Source organism: Drosophila rhopaloa, unplaced genomic scaffold (assembly GCF_018152115.1).
Source record: "Drosophila rhopaloa isolate 14029-0021.01 unplaced genomic scaffold, ASM1815211v1 contig_163, whole genome shotgun sequence".
Lineage (NCBI taxonomy): Eukaryota > Metazoa > Arthropoda > Insecta > Diptera > Drosophilidae > Drosophila > Drosophila rhopaloa.
In genome coordinates this window covers 13654210-13676839 of record NW_025335043.1, presented here as the reverse complement: position 1 = coordinate 13676839, position 22630 = coordinate 13654210, and the positions used below count along the sequence as shown (strand labels likewise).

The window sequence follows — 22630 nt, the reverse complement described above, 5'->3', positions numbered from 1 at the left end:
AAAAAAAAATGGTATTAAGTTTTGTCAATGAATTTTGAATTTACAACTTTATAATATAAAATAAATCCTATAAAATAAAACAAAAAGTATACGTAAAAAAAATTAATTTGTGTTTCGGTATTTTTAAAGTTGATAAACTTTAACAAAGCTTTTTGAAAAACTGGTATATCTAAGCGGTCTAACGGCGGTCATACTGCCCGTACCGCTCTCTCGAATCGAATCAGTTGTTCGGTGTGCGTGTGTGGAAAAAGTTCAAGTCGACAGAGAGAAACGTGAAATTCCGAAATCGTAAATACGTATTTTGAGTCATTATACCGAGTGGCTATGCAAATTTAGTTGCGGTTCTCCCAAATCATCGAAAAGCCAACAGGTCGCCACTCGACTAAACTAACCGCAATCGGCAAATGAAACGGGCACAACAAAAACTACTGGAGAACCGCTTAACCGGTTTCAAAATTTCCATCATCTCACAGTTTTCTAGCCTATATATTTAAATTGCAGTGGATCAAAACATCAACACTCACACGCGCACCTATAATCGTTAAATATATGCCGATTGTGTGAGTTTGCATGTGGTTCGCGGGAAAAAATAGTTTCGGCCAAGGAAATTAAACAAATAAAAACAAAGCCAGACGCAGATATAACTGTGAAAATATACCAACAAGTCAGCCATGGGTTATTCCATTAAGGTAAGTGCCAATGTCGACAAAAAAATAGGTGAAGAGAAGAGAGAGCCCACGGTGCGTATGTGTGATCTGTAAACCAGTTTTCGGACTTTTACCCATCTTATTTTGTCGGAAAACAAAGATAGTTAAAAGAGACCGGATCAGTGAAAAGTTTCGGTTCTTTTAGGTCTCGTAATTAAGGTATCATAAAATGCCGGGGTAAAACTCAAAAAAACGCAATCTCTGTTAATTACAATACAGCAATAAGCCCACTGTGACTTTACTAAGCCGGAAAAAAGAACGCAATAACCAAATTCATAAACAGAATATTGTGTAGATTATCTAGTCACATTGATTAACTGGCCTTGTTTTTTTTCTGTTCATCAAGCTTATCTGTCTATACAGTCTTTTGTCTGGTACCTAAAATACATTTCGTTGACATTAGCCAACTTTGTCAATAGTAGGCGTCATCATAAAGGTGTCCTGAAATACCCAAATTTATTCGGTGAAAAATTGTACGCCCAATACCCTATATTAAAATATACATAACGCATATCAAGAACCTGATCAAAGCAGGATTATATACATTTTTAGATAATGATTCATACAATTTAGTATTTTTATCAGGTTTAAAAAAACATTACACAAGATTAAATAGTTTATAAACGATCTTTACTAAAGTAGAGGTACTCATCAGGATCAAATAACGATTTTCTTATCTTGTTTGCTATTTAAACAATTTAAATGTTTTTTAAAAAGCCTAAAAGGAGAGGTCAAATATAAATTTTATATATTCGTCCATGCTTATATGTTTGAATAACCCTTAACTGTCTACAAAGTGGGTGGGTAAATATATATAGGTATTTTTAATCAGTCTGAAAGTGGACGCCGACTACCGGCCAGGTAATCTTAACTCAAGTGGGAGTAGACAAGTTATCATGCTACCATGTTTACTTCATACTCATCAAAAGCTTTCTATCTATACTTCATTTTTTTGTTCTCACAGTAGTCATACAACAATTTGGTTTGCTGTGTACGTAATTTTGTAATTTGGACCGTAATTTTGGTAGTTATTTCCCAGAATTTCATATAAAAAAGTGAGTTGTTTAAGACTTGTATTTACATTTTAATTGTTATTAGCTAAACCTCATTAAATAATTACGGGGAGGTATTCTAATACCCTAAAAATAAGGTGTTTTACATATTTTGTATATATGTTTTAAATAAAGTATATATTTACATATAACTCCTTTGAAGTAAATAATACAAGAAAATGTATTTATTTCCGAGTTTTACCACCTATAAAACTATTTTTTTGAATTTAGTGACTCCACAACCTAAGCTTTCAAAAGGAATAATAAAGAATAATGCCAACAAGTTGTCAATATTTAGTAGAATTTAAAATAATTACCTTTCGAAATGTTCTTACAAATAGTTTCGATTTCGCTCAATAACTCAATTTATATGATCAGATTAATTAAGCCTCTTTAAATTATATTTATTCTGATCAAATTATATTTGACACGCAAACCGGTCAGGGCTTATGCAACTCAGAAGTTATTAATGCAACAATTGCAAAAAAAATGTGAAAATTTAGTAAAAAAAGTCTGTAATTGCATGTGCAATTTACAATTTGTTGCTGTCCATATGGCTTAATTGTACGTTAATAGTCGTAGCGGCTGTCGGAGATAAGTAACACCCCGGTTTTCCTTCACCGGCCATATAGTAATGATAAGCGGCGTCTGTCGATTAGCCCGACTTCCAACCGAAGCTGATAAGTAAAACTTGACTTCGCCGCTCTATTTCGCTTTCGATTTTGGAGGGTCTAGAGTTAGTACCGAAGAAACCATGCTGGTGGTAAGAAGTTGGGTGCCTGTTGCAGATTATCTCCGGTGTCGCAAATTCATTACTCATACGCCCGGCTGTCCGATCTTCCGATCTTATCAGAAACGCTGTACGTGATTCTATTTTAGGGCTATACAAAAACATTTCCACTGGCGCTTTGTTTTTTCTAGACTGTTGATAACAATTCAAAACAATAAAAAAAACCAAAAAGAGAAACTAAGAGAAAAAAGAGAGAAAAGTACTCTTGAACAAATTTTTATGAAACTGTATTTATCATCCTATAGCAAAATAGTTATTAGTACTCTTTGAATAGTTTCTGCTCTTTTAGATAGTTAAAAATGGCCAATAGGTAAGTCTAACTTTATCAGCTTGCCTGCTCTTAAAGATTTTTGGAAAGATTTTTACCATATGTAAACCAAAACAAATAAATCAATTTTTGCCCTGTGGCTCCATAAATCTGACTTGCAAATTTTGACCATGTTTAGGTACATAAAGTACGATCACGCCACCATAGAATGTCGTCTGGCTCTCTTTCGCTCTCTTAGACTGTTCTCTTACCCCTATATAATCTGTTCCGATCCAATCTTCTGCAGAATTGCGAAACTGGTGAGTTGGAATACTTCTACACAGATACCGTGCGAGTGAATAGGCCGGCCTACGATGAGGAAACCGGTGAGCCGATCCACGATCAAATCTCGAAGATGCGCTTTCGAAAACACACCAATTTCCATGTACCTAAGCACTTCCTGCGTGGAACCATCTGTGATGAGGTGGACGATGAGCTGGCCAATACGGTGAGGCATGGAGCAGCCACTGTGATTCCCAAAAAGGCGTCCAAGAAGGCAACTCCGGGCTACGAGCGAGAGGACTACTGCCAAATGGATGGCGTTAGCAGCGTAAGTTTTATACAAATGTTTACATTTAATATGAATTTAAATATTATTTTCATAATTTTTATCTTCAATTTTTCTAATTCAATGTTTACAATTTAAAATTGTTATATTTCCCTTTACAGAACATCATTCTGGGCTACTCCCGAAATCATTACCTGCTGTTCCTGGTGCCCACGCTCTTCTGCTACAACTTCTTCATCGGATCCATTTTAGCCATCATCGAGATCGTACTGCACACGATGTCGCACCACAAGAATAGCCTCACGATGCAAAAGGGCCTGTACTTCCGGAGTCCACTTCACGTGCTCTCCTCGCAATTCTGTGCCATTTGCCGCACAGAAAGCGACAGCAAGTACAATCGCATCTTCGACATTCTCAACAAACAAATGCGGAACGCACATCGATCGGCGGCTCTTAAGGATATGGCAAAGGCTATTGCTTAATTGCTAAATTAGTTTCAACACGGTCTTTATATTTTAGTAACAGAAATGGTTTTGTCACACGATCAACAAAAAATAAATGCACTCGTTTATCACTCAAGTGGAGATATTGCAGCTTCTCTGGGCAATCCACATAAAGGGTTCATCAAACCGGAATCTGACCCATCGTCTTGACATTGGGGGACACTGTGAACTTGGCTCCAGTGCTGGCGATGATGTCGTCCACAGTGTAACCTTCGGCCACCTCGATCAGCGTCAGGCCCACTCCCTTTTCCACCTGGAACACGGCCTTTTCGGAAATGATCAGGTCGATCACACCCTTGCCGGTGAGTGGCAAGGAACAGGTCTCCAAAATCTTGGGGGAACCATCGCGGGCATTGTGCTCCATGGTGATGATCACCTTGGTGCCAGGTGCAGCCACTAAATCCATAGCTCCACCCATGCCCTTCACCAGCTTACCCTGAAATAGAGCGATATTTAAGTAGGTATTCGTATTTTGATTGATAATTTTTATGCCATTCTTACAGGAATCATCCAGTTCGCCAGATCGCCGGTGGCCGACACCTCCATGGCGCCAAGAATGGTGATATCCACATGACCACCACGGATCATGGCGAAGCTGTCATCAGAGCCAAAGTAAGAAGCTCCGGGGACAACAGTTACACTTTCTTTGCCGGCATTAATCAAATCCGGGTCCACTTCGTCCTTGGTGGGGAAGGGACCTAGACCCAGGATTCCATTCTCCGACTGCAGCATCACACTCATGCCCTGCGGGATATAGTTGGAGGAGAGGACGGGAATGCCAATGCCGAGATTGGCGAACATGCCATCACGGAACTCCAGAGCCACGCGCCGAGCAATACGCTCCCGCAGAGCCTGGGCAGGGCTAGGGGGTGGAACGGGCTTACTAGGATCCTTGGGCTCCGTGATCCTCAACCGCTCCACTCGCTTGTTGTAGTCGGTGCCCTTGAAGATGCGCTTCACATAAATGCCGGGCACATGGATCTCATCAGGAGAGAGGGCTCCAATGGGCACTATTTCCTCCACTTCGGCTACGGTGATCTTGGCAGCCCTGCACATGGGAGCATTGAAGTTCCTGGCTGCCTTGTTGAACACCAGATTGCCCAAGGGATCAGCCTTTTGGGCCTTGACAAAGGCAAAGTCCGCAAAGATGGACTCCTCCATCACATAGTTCTGTCCATTGAACTCCTTCACAGGTTTCTTTTGGCTAGCAATCTCCACTTTGCCATCCTTGGAGTATTTAATGGGTGCACCGCCTTCCTGAACGAGAGTGGCATAGCCCGTGGGCGTGTAAAAGGCGGGAATACCGGCTCCTCCAGCGCGGATCTTCTCTGCAAGGGTTCCCTGGGGAGTGAGTTCCACGGCCAGTTCTCCTTCCAGATATTGACGCACTAGCTCTGTGTTTTCTCCCACATAAGAACCAATCACCTTGGCCACCTGTTTCTGCTTGATCAGCACTCCAAGTCCGGTATTGTCAACTCCTAGAAGAGATTGAATTTGTTTTAGATATATGTACTTTTTATTAGATATATTCTAATACTCTTCATAAATATCTTTAGATGATACATATTTTAATTTATGTAAATCCTAAGAATCCTAAGAAAGGATTTTACATTTGTACAGACCTAGTACTAGTATTTTGTAAAGTCTTACCTCCGTTATTGGAAACCCCAGTGATATTTTTGACTCCCTTCTGCTTGAGGGCGTCGATCATCTTCTCCGGAATACCGCAGATTCCGAATCCACCGAAGAGGATCTTGGCGCCATCCTGGACATCGGATACTGCATCTATGGCTGACTCGTAGATCTTGCCATTTCGCTGTTTTCCAGACGTGGAGTAGCACGCGATAGCCTGAATAGTATAAGATCGCAAAGGTCTATTAGCATAAAAAGTGGTTTGATATGATGGGTGGTTTCACTGTATAAGTGAGCGTGCGTGGAGCTTGTTTGTGCCAAATCGTTACGTAATTTCGCCTATTTTTAATTCGAATTCCAGGGGGGTAATTCTAATCAGTGAGGTGATACACAAGTGGATTGTTCGCGTGGTTCCATCGAAATAATCCTTATCACAATTGGCAAGAAAACATTAAATCAAAACAACTCATACAAGTGGGGTCCATACAAATAGAAATGCTCTATTTCTGGAATTTAAATTAGCACCTGCTGTTTTGTTTTTGCTGGAAAAACTTGTTTGTCACTTTTTTGATCACATGATTAATTAAATATTTGCTCTTGAAAGAGATAACTGAGATATGTCTTTCGTTTAAACCAGTTTATCTACGTATTTCTGGAAGATCTGTTCCAGTTAAATCTGTGATATGCGGGCGGGGATAGTTTTACCTTGATAGAGGCTGAATATCGGGCGCCCAGGTTGCCATTTCCCACCAGCCGACAGAGCATTTTTAACTTAAGTTTATTTAAAATATAATATCGGATTAAAACTAAGACAAACTGTTCGCGAAATCAACACAAACGAGAATGATAAACAGCTGAAGTGCGCAACAGGTATTGGCGAGCTAGTTCTTTTGATCCAGTTCGATAGTTTATATGGGTGAAACAGCTGTTTAAAAACAGTGCAATCGAATTTAATTGTTTTAAAATTCAAAACAAGAATAAACTACAGAAAAAATTAATTTAAAAAGGAAGCAAATATTGTGTTGCTTAAAGAAATTTACAACGAAATTAATTATGAATTATACAATTGTTCTGATGCTAGTAGAATATAACATATCTCTATACCAAGAAATTGTTAACAACTAACAATATAAACTTATAAAGTTCTAACAAGTTTATAAAATATTTTTTAAATTTAATTTTTAGCCCGGTTTTTGTTTTCTTATCGATTTTCAGTGTGACCGACTGAGAAATCGAATTAAATCGCTGTTTTGTCATCAGCTGATTGCAACAATAACAAATATCTGCAATTGTTTATTTCGCTGCAAACAATAGAAATCGGCGGACGCGCTTACCCACACAACCACATCCCGAAACACACACAGTAAAGCTTAGTCAACAAAAACAAAAGTGCTTAAATTGCTAAAATACAAAACAAAACGAACCGAAAAAGAAAATGTCGTGTTGAAATCACTTGTTGTTGCTGTCGTGAAAATTACAAATTTTTGCGGTGAGCTATGGGCCATATTTATTATTTATTATATTTCGTAAATCCCAAATACTAGATGCGGTCTAGCGATGAATAATTCGGTGCTGCGCAGTTGATAAATAGGAGTTGGTGCGGTTCAAATGTTAAATATTCTGTATATACGTTATAGTCCATCGCTGATAAGATGGCGAATAAGATGGTCTCCTCCTCCGATTTCCATAGTTTCCAGCTTATCGCGGATCCACTGGCCGTTACAGACACGCATCATCGCCAGCTATTTACTCTGATGGAGCTCCACTGGACCCACCGCACCACCCATCCCCATCCCCTCGATCCATCTATCATCTTACCGGCTTGGCAACCCACCGAAACAACCCACCCATCGAGATGCAATGCCACCGATCCGATCTATAAATAGCAATCTTAATAGTTTTCCCGCAACAACAACCAAAGTTTCCACTCCACTCTGCACCGAATTATCAACATCACCGGCCGAGTGCCTCTGGGCAAATAAGTAATCATCGTGGCCTCTTCATCCCACTCCAACTCCACCTCCTCATCCTCTGATCACTCCACGTAATCTCACGCACAAAAGAGTTACAGTCAAGCCTCCATACGTTGAACTTTTCCTGGCAAAGTAATCATTTAAACAAAGAAGCTACCAACATCTAAATTATATCTTGTAAATCTGGATTTGAATCCTTCTAAAGTCTTACTTTTCTGAAATTCCAGATCTTGCCTTTAAAACTTATGGTTTTGTCTAATTTTGTCATACGATTATTAAAATTTTGAATTTAATATTAAAATGTATCTAATTCATACAGTAGAACCAGATGGAAAGATGAAACTTGTATGAAATTTCACAATCGACTTTATAATTTAAACCGCCATTTCAATTTTACATTTGAGTAAATACCATTTTAAACGAAAATATAACAAAATTGAATATACAAAAAGGAAAATATTTATTTTTATACTTAATACGTGAATGCGCCAAATAGGTTTATATCTTAAAGTTATAATAATCAGTAAACCATAGAAAATTCAAAAGATATCAATATTTACACAGTATTTATCTGCACTATTTTAAATTCTTATTGATTACGATTTCAGTTATATAAGCATGACTGTATGTACTAACTTTGCTCTGTAATTACAGCTGGCGTTCTCCTCCGATCGCCGCGTTCAGTTTGGTCTCATCGCTCCAAGCGTCCACAACGTTGTTCGATGCCCGAGGAGCATCCGCTGACCAGCCGGAGCAGACTCTTCGCCGTCGCCTGTTGGGAGGCACGTTCGCCCTCGCGATCGCCATTATCTGTGATTCTTCTCCATGGCCGGAATGGAGGTGAAGGAGGAACAGCTGCTGCTGGATACCCTGATCGGACTGTGGAGCCAATATCTCCAGGCCTCGGAGCTCGAAGATGCGAGTGTCAAGGTTTGTGCGCTTCTCCTTCGCCCATTGATATTCTCAGGTCTTATCGTTGTTTGTCTTTTCTTGTTTTCCCCTTCACAGGACCACTGGCTCTGGCTGTTGCTGTATAATTTCCAGTTTCTGGACGATAAGACCTTGGAAGATGCCTGGCATAATAGGTAAAATTATCTTAAAATAGCTATGCTTACAGATATTTAATAGTATATACATATATTATATTTTCAATATATTAATTGACCTTCATACCTTTTCAATAAGGTATATCAATATGTATTTTTATATCAAGAAAATTAAACGACGAATGTACACTTACTCGATAAAATATTCATTAATTAAAAGCCACAGAATCCATTTCATTTAAGCAACTCTACAAAATGTTTTTAAAGAAAGTTTGAACTTTATTTTCTACAAATAATAATAAATTTACATATTGTTTGCCTATTTTCCCAGCCATTTCAACCTGATGCCCGAGGAGCTCTGTTCTTTTTTGTTGAAACAGGTCTACCAAATCATCAGCGAGGCGAAGAGATCTCAGGGAAGCAGTCCGGAGCAGGAACCGGATCAACAGGACAAGTGCATTAAGCAGCTGCGCAAGGAACACAATCTAGCCCAGGTTTTTGTCCAAGTTATACCCCTTTCCCTGGATCAGCACACTAAGATTACATTTTTGGCAGCTCATACTCAGCACTCCCAGTGACTGCAATAAGATACTTGCCCTGCGGACTTTTCTCACCGATAAGTTGGGCCATCACTTGTTGGCCTTTTTGCTGCGCGTGGATATCAAGGCAAGTTAAAAGAGCCTATTTTAATAATATTAGGGTGAATCAATTTATTTGAAAAGAATAATTAACATACCTTCTATGCTTCACACACATTAAAAAAAAATCAACATTTTTGTGGTGCTTTATATAATAATAATTTCATTATAAATGTATAAGTAATTCTTATTATTATTATATTAAACCTACCTTTTATTCATTTAAATATTCCTTGTTTTTCCACCCCAGATTCAATTGATTCACCCCAATGTTTATTATTTATTTAAATTTAATCAATTACCATCCTCTGCCTGCAGCATATTGCTTCTCAGAAGAGCCTGTGCCAGCTGTGTATCAACCTGTTCCCCAACTGCAAGTGGAGCCCGTCCAACGAGCCGCTGCCTCCCCTGACCAGCATTTCCCAGTTCATCAGTAGCTTCTACCTCAATTCGCAAAGCAAAAAGCAGCGACGCCAGCAGCAGCCAAAAAGTCAATTACCCAATACAATTGAACTGAATTTCGAGAGCTTTAAAGGAACCACGAAGAGCAGTGATGAACTGGCCCTGTTGCTCATCCAATTGCTGACCAGGTGTGTGGATGCCGAGCAGGAATCCCAACTGAGCGTGACGGTTCACAACTTTGCACTGGGACATTTGTGCGCTAGCTTGGAGCAGGATTCCCCCGGCGACAATGATGAGATTATTAAGTTCGAGCTGCTGCAATTGATAGCGCATTGTGTGAATAACTTTTACATGCTGGAACAACAACAGCCAAATGTTCATGATTTCAATAGCAATTTTGGGCAACTCCTCTATGCACTGACCGCCAATCGAAGGAATCCTCTGCTGGCCTATGGTGTTCTCTATATAATGTTCGGTACCCTCCACAATTTGGTGGATAATGGCGTAAAGGAACTGAACCAGATTGACGTGAGACACTTCGATGCCTGCTTCGAGGTTTTGCAAGAGGCAGCCAAGTCAACGAACTCCTCTTCCACCATATTCCTGCATATATACAAGATGCTGCTCCGTTTGACGGATAATCTTTCCAGGCAGGAGCAGCACCTGCAAAGTCTCATGGAGAGCAGTACATCTACCGCTTTGCCCAAACAGCAGCAACATCCAAGACACAAAAGGCAGAGGAGCAGTCAACTTCATTGCTTGGGAGCAAGTTCCCTGAGCTGCTATTTCCAGGGAAAACTATATCATCTGCTGCCCAGCTTGGAGGCAGAGCTGCAGGAGCACAGTGTGAGGAGCTTACTCCGAACAGGAAGCTGTTGCTGCCACTACAATGCCAGGAATTACGCCACCTGCCTGCAACTGGCCACTCAATTAACCAGCAGTTATCAAAAGTGCGCTTATAAATTTCTACACTATAATGTTCTTCACACCATCTTTGTGAAACGAAATCTTCAGGGCTGTCCAAAATGCGAGGATAAACTTAAATCTCCTGTTTTTCACCTGGATCTACGGAATATTTACAAAGAAAACTACAAAGGACTGTTAAACACCACAGCAATGTTGCTATTTTTAAAGCACTTGAAACATATCGCCTATTTGCTCTCCTATGATTTGGCATCTGGAATCCTGGCGGAGGTGGCTCTGCCCATTTTCAGGCAATATAAGGACCTTATTGAAAGTAGAGGATCGCAGAGAAGGAATAGCAAAGTTGCACCACTTCTGCTGCCCAGCAAATTGGAAAACTACAGAGCTCTGCACGAATGCCTTAGCATCTTCGTAATGTACCTCAGCGATATTCGCCTGGTCAAAGCTTTTTACAATGAGGAGAACATCCGCTATATGCAGGATCTCTTGGCCATACCAGAACTCCAGCGGGGAGTATGTGATCTCATCAAGGTGGGCATTGACAACATAGCTTTTCTGGGCGAGAACAGCCAGGAGCAAATCACGTTGAGCAGGAGACTTATCCAACTGCAGCTGAACAGCAGCGATAGAGCATCGCAGTTATTCCAGGCTCTGCTGCACAAGTGTTCCAAGAACTCCCGCAGCAAATTCTGGCTGGACGAGGGCTCCAATCCTGTCAAGCTCGACGGACACAAGCCAGCAGACATACTCTACATAACAGCCCTGCAATGGACCCTGAACTTTGAGTTGCTTAAGACAAGTCAGTTGTTCTACAACGAATTCGCCAAAATCTACTCTATACCCGTGGAAATGTTGGACAATGAGAATGAGGATGATGTGGAGACGCCCACGGGAGAGCAGCTTCCAGAGGAGAAGAAGCTGCGGCATGGGGATAAAAATATCTTTGACATTCTAAAGCTAAACTACAATGCTCTGGGGTGTTTCCTCATGCTGCCGAAAGCCACAACGGGGGCAACCGCATCATCCACCGCAGCCACGCCCACCACAGCTGGCATTTGCGGCTCAAGTTCATTGGAAACCCTGGTCTCGCATTTGCCACTCGGTGGCTCCGCTTCAGTCTCGGTCACAACGGCTGCCGGTTCGGACTACGCGGATTCGCCTCTGGATTACGCATCGGTGATTGACACATACGATAATTACTCGCGGGACATGACCACCAACTCGTTCCTGCAACAACTGCTCTCCTCCGAACCGGACGAGAGTATAGTCCTCTTCGACATCCGTGGCAGTCAGGCGGGCAATGATTGTCCCACCAAATCCATGGCCCTTCCAAATGAAGAGGAAGTGGCCGCAGCCAATGGCATAATCAACAAATTATTCAACATTGTGGGATCTTTATTTGGCGGAAGTGCGGGAGGCGAAGGAAGTGGGAACTCACCGACAAGTGCTAATATTGATGCGGATTTGTTCTGCCTCTACGAACCCAACGGTGAATGCAAGAAACTCTTGCTTAAACTCTTCGAGGCGACCATGGCCATCTGCATCAAGGGTTTTCAAAACGAAGAAGGTAAGTGTCGGAGATTGTTCGCTTGAATACCTGTTATGAAAATTGATGAGTATGTCGAATTGGAGAGTTGATAGGTCTATAGTATTCCAAGTTGAGACGCTTACAGTTCTATTATTAAATATTATTTTTGAAAAGGGGAATTAAATATTTAACTCAATAAAATTGTATTTCAAATTACATATGTATGATTAATTGAAATAATTTTGTTGTGATTAGTCATCAATTGTATGTAGTAAGAAAGAGCTCTCCATAATTAAAATTCATAATTTTTATACCCTTGCAGAGGGTATTATAATTTCAGTCAAAAGTTTGCAACGCAGTGAAGGAGACATTTCCGACCCTATAAAGTATATATATTCTTGATCAGGATCACCTCCTGAGTTGATATAGCCATGTCCGTCTGTCCGTCCGTCCGTTTCTACGCAAACTAGTCTCTCAGTTTTAAAGCTATCTGCTTGAAACTTTCCCAAAAGTTGTCTTTCTATTGCAGGTAGTATATAAGTCGGAACGAGCCGGATCGGGCGACTATATCATATAGCTGCCATATAACTGAACGATCGGAAAAGCCATAACGTTGGTGTTTTTAAAGTTAGGAAGTTGGGATTTTCTATAAGTTTTATTTTTGGCCAATTAATCCGACCTACCAAATTTCATAAGGATCGGACGAATATATCCTATAGCCGCCATATAACTGATTGATCGGAAATGCCATAACTTGGGTGTTTGTAAGGTTAGGAAGTTGGGATTTTCTATGGGTTTTATTTTTGGCCAATCAATCCGACCCATATTCATAGGGATCGGCCGACTATATCCTATAGCGGCCATATAACTGAACGATTGGAAATGCCATAACTTTGTTGTTTTTAAAGTTAGGAAGTTGGGATTTTTTATGAGTATTAAGAATGCATCATATGAATAATTTTGGAGAATATAATTTACAGAATATTCTGCAAGGGTATTTCAACTTCGGCTCCGCCCGAAGTTAGCTTTCCTTTCTTGTTTGATTATAAATTATATTGCGGTAAATAATATAGGGAGTTTTTTTGTCACTAACAAAGTTATGACTAGTTTAATGATTTAAAAAAAATGTATTTTGAAATTAGTCAGCTCTTTAATAATAAAAACTTTCATGAAAAATTTTAAATTTTTTGATTTTTTGTTAAACATATACTTTAAAAAATGCAACTAAGTTGTATTTTCTATTCAATATTTTCATTTAAAGTATCTTTTCTCACAATGTAAAATCATAAAACTTTATAAATTGTTAAGATAGCAATGTTCCATGGTTTTCTTCTGACAAGGGCCGTTCATTAACTTTGTTTTAGTAATATTAAATATTCACCAAACTGAAGCAAAAAGGGTATGCAAAGTTAAGGGGCATTACTTGGCTGCAATTTCGCTCCTTGGCTAACCGCCCATCTGGTGGGTTCCACGGCATTCCGCGGCTAATGCGTTTCCAATAGGCAATAGGCAATAGACAATATACAATATACAAATACACAACAGTCGAGCAGCTCTCTGGGGAAGCCCTAGAAGTGGGACAAGAACAAGGCACCCACATTCACCTCCAATCCAGCTCTAGATTCTCGATTCTAGACTCAGGCTAATAACGGGGCGTTGTGGTTGTGATTGTGGCTGCGGACTAAGAGAGTTAATTATAAGCCAGCTAGGCAGACAGTTAGTCAGTCGGTCGGAGTATAATACGCGGCATTTACAAGGCTCAGGCTGTCGGGATTGAATTTCTGGTTTCTGGGTACACATCGTTACAACATCGCAGATACAGACTGAGGAAACACACATCGAGATAGGCACCGAAACGAGATACATTCCAGACAAGAGACGACACTTTTGCTTTGGCGCTCGTCCAGCGCTGACGACTTGCTCTAGTTTACGGAAGATAGTCGCCTGTTATCAGTCACCATATCTCTCACTAATCCGCGGTTTATCTACTCGCCTTCACAGTGGAGAAGATGCAGAAGCACCTGCGCAAGCTGCGAGCCATTATTTTAAACCATGCCACGTATAATTGGACGGATCATGGGGACCAGCATGCCCGGGATAATGCGGTGATCCAGACCCTGCAGACTCTGCTGAAGATCGCCGAGCTGTCGAGCACGCACCAAGAACCAGCTGGCGTGGTCAGCAGTCCATCGGGCGATTCGCAACAGCCAAGACCACGTGCCAGATCTTTCAACAGCGGCAGCGTGGAGTTGCCCAGATTGCAGCCCGTCAAGTTGCCAGCCAAGAACTCCCTGGCCACTCCGCCCACACCCCGCAGGAGACCCAATTCCAGTGAGGTGAATGTGGGCGTGGATGCGGATTACTTCTCCACCCGGGCCTCCTTGAGTTGCGCCGCCGACAGCGAACTGGAACTCAGTGAGAACGAGCACGAGTTTTACCTCACCGCTGATGAGGGTTACGAGGCGGATGGTGAAATTGCTGATCTCAGCGAGTCCGAGTGTGAAATAAATGGAGGTGTGATGGCAGCCAATGAATCGTGGACCCCGTTTCAGCCATCTTCCCGTTACCGAACCCACATTATGCACCAGGGACTCAGCCAGCTGGTCGTTCAAATGCTGGCGGAATTATCACTTCTCTGCATCAAGCAGCCAAATGGATGGACGGAGAGTCTCACCCAGCTGGCCAACCGGCTGTTCGTCATCAGGGATTATCTCGGGGGTCCACTGTGCCTTCTCAAAGGATTCGCACCGATTCTTAGCTGCAGCGATCCGAGATTGAGGGGTGAGTTGAGGGATTCCTTATGAAGATCCTTACATTCTTAACGTTGATCCTTTCCAGAACTACAGCAATCGATCCTAGAGTTGGTTACCCACCTAAACACCCCAGAAGTCCTGCAGTGTTACTACTCAATCCTGGCCTCCCGGCAACCTCCAGTGGATCTGTTAATGCGACACATGCACCACATCTCTTCGGGATCGCTTCACAAGGCTCAACCCTACATGGAGCTTGACTTTCCAATCACCACAGATGGCAAGATTGTGATCACTTCGGAACCACTGATAAGCGAGCAGATCGAAAGGGTGCGACTGCATCACCAACAATGCCAGACAAGTACGCTTTTTACCCGGGCTGCCTGCATTTTTCCGGTGACCCAGACACGCCTCTGGCAGCCAGATGGCTTGACCCTATCACTCTGGTTGGAGTTGAGGGGTCAGCAGATGCATCGCAGCTCCATGCAGTTCAATGATGATGAGACGCGTTATTCGGGAGAGGATTTATCAGTATGTTAATGTGATAACTATAACCCATTTCCACTATAACTCAGTCCCATTCCCTTTAGAAACTTCACCTGCTTTCTCTGGGAACCAATCAAGCCATGGTCAGCATCTACATAAGCCACAACATGCAGCTTATTTTCGAGTTGGTCAAGCCAAATGAGCAACTGGCCGCGGTTCGGGTGGAAGAGCAAATGGAGGCCAGTGCCGACACGGCATCGGTGATTTCAGCCAACACACAGGCAGCCAATGGGGGAACCATCCGACAGGCTCTCAAACAGACAAAGTTGGCGCTACTCAATAGTTTCGGACAGATGCACTTGCTTAATGGCCACCAATCCTCGCCGGATTCGCCAGGCGGTTATTTCGAGGGATCCGCGGTGCAGCTGCAGCACTTGCGTTTGCCACGCCACAAGTGGATGCATTTGGTCTTCGGTCTGCAGCAGCGAGGAGATGCCGTTGAAATTAGCATATACCTAGATGGCCTGGAGCAACACACCATGCGATTGCCGTTCCAAAATCTCCGCCAGCTTACGCGGGCGCACAGCTTTCAGCTACTCGCTTTGGGCGAAGGACAACCGACGAGGAGTCCTGGCGGCAGCTTCTCCTCGCGATCCACTCTCGACGGATCTGCCCCTCGATACGCTCTGTCCAATGTGATCCTCTTCAGGCGGCGCTTAGCAGATCCTTTGCTCATGATGAATCTTACTGCCATGGGACCGGACTTTACAGAGTTCACCCAGTGCCAAGTGGCCAACTGGAAGCCTAACTATGGTTTTGTGAGTCTAGGTAAGCTGGCGTCGTCGAATTTCGGCAACCATTTGGACTGTATGCGGCAGCTGAGACAGGCCAGAGTCCTAGTCTACACAGCCCAGCAGCCGGAGCTGGTGATGAGCTACGATGCCAGCCAGGAACTGGACATGGCCTGTTATGGACAGCCCTACGGACACATGCTGTATGGGGAACTGCAGCAGCATCAGCCGCAGACCCTCCAGTCAGCCACATCTCTCAGCGGAGGACTTTCCACGCTGTTGTATCTCTTCGCCAGGGTGAGTCTGCTTCCAATCCTCTCAAGAATCTCTCCGTAACCATGTTCTTTTATAGATCGTTGAACTCACTGGAAATGCGAATACCCAATCTTTGGCTTTGGACCTTTTGCTCCAGGTGGCCCACGCGGATGCTCAGCTGTACACAGAGTTCCAACGCCAGGATTACCTAGCCCTTATTGGTTATGTAATAAAATCCGAGAAATGCTCCAAGGATGTCCAGCTACTGCGGAGCATTGTGAACAACGCCTGCTCCCAAGCGCTGATCAGCCGGAAGGGAGATACCCTGAATGTCAACGACAACACAATGGCTACTTTGGTCTATCCCCGCCTCCTGCTGGCGGTGCTGCAGCGTTACTCCGACTGGCATCGCTCCGGAGCCACCCACTCGGATGTTCTGGATATGCTTTTCCGCTGTATTCTGGCTCTCACCAGGGACAAACACCCGCAAAGGGATTTCAACATGGAGCAACTCCAGAAAGCGGGTTTGCTTGGGGCACTCCTCAATCTCTGCAAGGTCTATGTGATTGAGTCGCCCAGTCCGGTTCAAATTTCACCTTTTGCCGCTGAGTGTTTTGTCCAGATTCTGGCGGTATTTGCAGGATCGCCTCCTGATTCCTCAATGCTGGATGAGATCATGAAATTACTGCTGCTACTGCACAAGCCCAGCGAATGTTATGTAACCCACGATCGCTCGCACTTTTATTTCCTGCTTACGTCCCAGCAACCCGCAAAGGAACGATCCCTGGTGGCCGCCAATTTGAGCAGGGTGACCACTTCCCTGCGATGGCAATTAAATCCTCAGCAGCAGGAACTAGATCCCGAGCGAGCGGAAAGAATAAAGAGATTGCGACGCCTCCATGCCAACACATCTGGTTATAGAAAAGCCGTCAACGAATTCGAGGAGCAACTGGAGCAGATGGCCGACTGCTCGAATCTCAACAAGACCGCCTTGCGACTGCTAAGTCCTGTGGAGGCGACTCGTTGGCGTTTGAAGTTCAAACGGCGTCATCCGACAAATGCCAATAGCCCTAAGAGGAGTCCGCTGAAGATCGCCCGAAGGCGGATCCATCCGCATCTGCATCTCGGCAAGCTATGGCAGCCATCGGGTCATAGTACTCCCAGTTCGGGTCAGACATCGCTGCCAAATAGGAAGACGGATTTCTATGATCAACAGGGGATTATCCGGCTGCAGCAACGCCTGCTCATCCTTTTGAAGGACTTCCTATGCCTGCTGCCGGATTCCTCGGTGGACGTCGTCACCCGACACTATGTAAAACTGGAATTGCTCCTGGTGCTGGCTAATCAACGCAGCTGTGCCGTTCGCCAGGCCATCATCCAATTGCTGGATGTGCTGACAAAGCGTCTGCCCAGTGGTGAACTGAATGTTGCCACCAAGTTGATGTACCCTCTGCATATGGCCAATCAGTTGACCATCCACGGATGTGACACTAGCATGTTTGAGACCTGTCTTGCTTGGATTACCGGGATGCATGGCAACCTGACGGACGTGCTTAACTCCGAGGAACCACTAAGGATTCGTCAGCGTTTTGGTCTTCAATCTTTATTGGCCATTGCGGCGGGTGTTGAACCACAGAGGGTGTTCAAAGCTCTTCTAAGTCTTTATCTACAGGTAAAATTAGCATTTTATAACCTTAAAGAGGGTTTTATAATTTCAGTCAAAAATTATTATTATAGAAATCCTTTCTTGATTTAAGAAACTTTATAATCCATTAATATTCGATTTCTTATCTGCTTTTCCCAGAATCCCGATGATCAGATTTTTCTTATGGAGGCAGGACTGTTACAGTGTTCAGTGAAGGCCCTCTACAAAATCTACTCCTTGCGCCTGGGTCAATCCAATACAGATGAGTCCATTCTGGAACTCCTGTCAAATATTGGAGAGCGAGCTCTGCGCTCTGTGGGCCAGATAAATGTAAGTAGCTAAAAAATTAAACTAATAAAGCACTCTAACATTAGTCTATCCTCTTGTCCAGGTTGTTTGGGACATCCTCAGCCTGCTATCCTTCTACCAAGACAAGCAACCCCAGATGATAATGCGCAGTTTCCGAACAGCCCAAGCTCAACTTCAGCTGGAGTGGCTCACTAAGTTCTTTGAGCCCAACAGTTTCCGCATACCGGTTTGCAACGATTCCGCACTGAGTCACACGGAATTGCGCACCCGCGTGGAGCTGCTCATTGATCGCTGTACTCAGTTTTTCACCGTGGGTGTGGGTCAGACCACCGGGCCAACCTATGTGGCTAGTTCCCAGGAGCTCGCTCTCTTCCAGCTGCTAGTTTCTTATGGGATTTCGAGCAATCAACGATGCAACAACTTCATCGCCTGGGGCTTACAACCATCTCGTCCACGGGATCTGCGCTCCTATATAGTGGATGCCCTGTGGCGATCCCAACAGGACGAATTTCAGCGAGCTATCATCTGCGATGCGAAGATGATCAAGGCACTACTATGGCTCTCGCTACTGGAGGACATGACGGAGCCTATAGAAAATCTCCAACGACTTTGTGATGCCTTGGGCATCAAGGAGAATGATTCCTCCTGGAATCTAGTCCATGAGCTGGATCGGCTCGACCAAAACCGTAATAATATGGCCGCCAAACAGAAGACATTGCTGGAGAAGACCGTGTACAGATTTGAGCCACTGGTACAGCACTGCATAGAGTCATCCATGGTAACTACCAGAAAGGTTGCGGAACTGCAGGTTAGTAATATTAAAAAAGAAAAATTTGAAAATAATAATATATATCTAAATTGATAGTCGGCGCACAAGAGGCCAACGATTTTTCCAGTAATTCAAGTAAAACTTTCTTTATACCCCTCCAGAATGCTGAGCGCAAGGCTCTGATGTGCCACATGAAGGTGTACGATGATACCTACACCTACACCAAGTGGCTGGAGATCATACGCCGTATGACGCACGAGGGAGCTCCCTGGCACTCCGCTGAAAGAGCTGAATGGTATGCTAGGATTGTAGAATGTCTATAATCAAAATCTAATCCATAACCCACCTTAAAGCTCTTGGGAACTGGATGACACGGAGGGTCCCTTTCGAGTGCACACTCGTTTACGTCGCTGCCACCTAGACATTGATCGACGCTTCTTTATGAACGAATACAGACCGAGGCAAGGACAACGCGAGGACCTGGAGCCATATGTCCGTCCTCTGGACTACCTTATATCCAGTTACGATCAACAATTAAACATATCGCTTAACTCTCAAATCCTTTACAACTTTGCGGCCAAATTCCTGCCCGTGGACGGCGAGATCGAGGGCGAGATCATTATCACCGATCTGAAGCTCTACTTTCTTGCCACGTACCGCTGTCGGTACTTCAACGTGAACTGTGATATCGCCAACATAACGGAGATCTGGCTGAAGCGCTACCAACACCAGGAGACGGCCTTCGAGATTCTGCTGGACACCAACAAGTCGCTGTTCTTCTCGCTGCAGAACGCCGACGACTGGAAGATCATGCGCGAGGTATTCTGTGATAAAATCGTGGCCACGCCGGATCAGGCCAAAGTGCTGGCCATCACCCAGCAGTGGCGCGAAGGTCTTCTCACCAACTGGGAGTACCTGATGACCCTGAACCAAATCGCCGGGCGTACCTACAACGATCTCATGCAGTACCCAGTTTTTCCCTGGGTGCTGGCCAACTACAACTCGGAGATTTTGGACCTGAGGGAGGGACCAAACTTCCGGCGACTTGGACGACCCATTGCCGTACAGCTGGAGGAGAACGAGAAGCACTACATCAGCAACTATACAGTCGGTGGACATTCTATCATTACATCCTTTAGAACATAATAAAAATCTTTCGATCTTTGCAGTACATTGACAGCACCAACACCACCATGGGCTCTCTGATTCTTAAGCCGTATCACTACAGCTCCCATTACTCCAATTCCGGTACCGTGCTACATTTCCTTGTGAGGGTCCCACCGTTTACCAGCTATTTCCTGCGATACCAGGACAATGATTTCGATTTACCGGATCGTACGTTCCATGCCTTAAACACCACCTGGCTATTGGCTAGTCGGGATAGTCCTACGGACGTGAAGGAGCTCATTCCGGAGTTCTTTTGCCTGCCGGAGATGTTCGAGAACTTCGAGCGCTTTAAATTCGGTTGTCGACAGAATGGCGAACGGGTTGAGGATGTATCACTACCGCCATGGTGTCAGCGGGACTCTCGGCTCTTTGTGCTTATCCACCGACAAGCTTTGGAATCGGAACTGGTGCGAAATCAGATACACAATTGGATAGACCTGATCTATGGTTACAAGCAGAGCGGAGAAAGCGCCGTGGAGGCCATCAACGTTTTCCACCCAGCGGTAAGTTGTAATCGCTTAAAAAGTAAACTTAATTATCCAAATATTTCCCCATCCCAGACCTATGCCGTATTTCTGGACTCAGAGATAAGCGATCCTATTGAAAGAGAGGCAGTCAAGACAATGGTGAAGACATATGGCCAAATGCCCAGGCAGCTTTTCAAGTCACCACATCCGGCGACCAAGGCACTGGACTACTCCTTGGTGGACAAACCAATAGTGTCCACCGTTCGTGGTCTGCGTTGGGGCGTCTATGTAGGATCACCGCAGCTGAAACCTCCCTCCTGGGCAAACATTCACAAGATACCCGGCACCGAGCATTTGGTGAGCTTCAGCAACACCAATGTGGTATATGCTCTTCCAGGAAGGGCGAGTGTGATGCAAGGTGCTGAGCCAGATACGTACAACGTGATCTCTTGGGGCTACGACGATCGGATTGTTAGGATCCAGCCACTCAACAAACCACAGGCCAAGCCAAAGAACCTGCTGCACAATGGAACCTTTGACGATATCACCGCCTGTGGATGCGATGTGAACTCGAATCAGCTTTGGTTTGGCCACAAATCCGGCCGGGTGAGTGTGTACAAGTGCTCGGGAGGATTGGATTCCCAACAGCGAGCCTCAACGAAGAGTCGCCACAGCTATGCACGTGGATTCAGTTTGTCATACAACTCGGCCTTCCGGAAGATGACGAGCAAAGCATTGGTAGGAGGTGGAGGATCAGAGAGAGTCGATGAGGCGGGCAACCTCCATACAACCCATTCCGCCTCTTCAGTTAACTCGGCCAGCAATTCCTCTGGCAGTGACGCTTTCCAGCGTGATGGAGCCGATCTGAACTGGCTGGGACCCACGTTGCTGGTGCGCCACACAGACGAAATCACCTGCATTACCCTGTCCGTGGAGTTTAAGATTGCAGTGACCGCGGGACGCGATGGCATAGCTGTTATTTGGGATTTAAATGAGTAAGTTGTATAATATTTTTTGAAAAATGTAATTAATATAATTCCTTCCATCCAGCTGGAGCTATGTGCGAACGATTGCGCGCCCGGCGGAGATTCATCAGTCGCCCATAACGCACGTGGCTATAAGTCCAACGCTGGGAGACATTGTCACAGTTCATACGCTGCCACAACCTGCAAGCCCAAACACGGAAGCAACGCCTCCGCCAGCTGCAACCAGACCCAATTCCCTCAACATTGCCGACGAATGCTTCGAGGTGACCGAGGAAAGCCTTGACGACTTTGTGAATGTAAATGTGAATCCCAACGGCAAGTCCATTTTGCGACTGCACTCGGTCAATGCTCGTTATGTGCAGCATCTGGTGCACGAGGATCGCATCCAGGCCGTGTGCTACTCGTACATCAAGGAGGGAGTGGGAGTCAATGTGATAGCCACCGCAGTGGAGGGAGGATTCGTGCGCTTCTGGTCCAGCTGGAACCTGAGCTTCGTCAGTGAACTGACCACGGGCACTTCGCCCATCCGGAGGTAAGGGTAGCCCATGGACATATAAAAAAATAATAATTATTCCCGTTCCCATTGCAGCATCTGCTACTCAACACATCAGCATTTGGTGGTGCTAACGCGAGAGTCTCACATACAGGTGTGGGAATCCGAGGGTCTTTACGGAAATGCCCCAAAGTTCCCGCAAATTGTCTATAAGTAAGGTTAATGGGAATTGGATCGGTTTGAACACTCAACATACTCAATAACTCAACTCAAAGCATATCAATGACAGACACATACAATTAAAAAAAAAGCAGCTGAATCAAAGAACATATTTTTGGTTGGTCAACGAGAAGTTTTGCTTCTAAAAGATTTCAAATTATAACATTCTCTTGCGACCGCCACAAAATTGATATATCAGAAGACTATAAGATTCCTAGGCTTAGGTCTCATAGAGCTGTAAAATACAAATTTTGTACCAAAACTTTTTATTATTATTTACCTT

At 44.1% G+C, this 22630-nt stretch overlaps 3 protein-coding genes across 4 annotated transcripts; 2 read left to right on the top strand and 1 right to left on the bottom strand.

Annotated features, from left to right (window-relative positions):
- The first annotated feature begins 212 nt into the window (after positions 1–212).
- Positions 213–3943, top strand: LOC108042808. Of its 2 annotated transcripts, none has more exons than XM_017121262.2 (3): positions 213–689; positions 3104–3406; positions 3526–3943. In XM_017121262.2, the coding sequence occupies exons 1-3, from the start codon at positions 672–674 to the stop codon at positions 3844–3846; spliced, it is 642 nt and encodes a 213-aa protein (XP_016976751.1). In that variant the 5' UTR covers positions 213–671; the 3' UTR covers positions 3847–3943. The 2 variants fall into 2 exon arrangements, with proteins under 2 accessions (XP_016976751.1, XP_016976752.1); XM_017121263.2 differs by lacking the exon at positions 213–689 and adding an exon at positions 2499–2522.
- On the bottom strand, positions 3855–6367 carry LOC108042807 (succinyl-CoA:3-ketoacid-coenzyme A transferase, mitochondrial). The gene is made up of 4 exons (XM_017121261.2): positions 6205–6367; positions 5518–5716; positions 4369–5345; positions 3855–4303 (listed from the first exon to the last, which is right to left on the bottom strand). The coding sequence occupies exons 1-4, from the start codon at positions 6262–6264 to the stop codon at positions 3989–3991; spliced, it is 1551 nt and encodes a 516-aa protein (XP_016976750.1). The 5' UTR covers positions 6265–6367; the 3' UTR covers positions 3855–3988.
- Positions 6368–6944: 577 nt separating this feature from the next.
- On the top strand, positions 6945–22609 carry LOC108042805 (lysosomal-trafficking regulator). The gene is made up of 18 exons (XM_017121259.2): positions 6945–6988; positions 8127–8402; positions 8481–8557; positions 8850–9012; positions 9074–9184; positions 9475–12049; positions 14012–14791; positions 14849–15291; positions 15351–16334; positions 16390–17964; positions 18097–18267; positions 18329–19054; positions 19177–19310; positions 19369–20122; positions 20185–20685; positions 20743–21644; positions 21700–22167; positions 22225–22609. The coding sequence occupies exons 2-18, from the start codon at positions 8298–8300 to the stop codon at positions 22343–22345; spliced, it is 10590 nt and encodes a 3529-aa protein (XP_016976748.2). The 5' UTR covers positions 6945–6988; positions 8127–8297; the 3' UTR covers positions 22346–22609.
- The last annotated feature ends 21 nt before the right edge of the window (positions 22610–22630 follow it).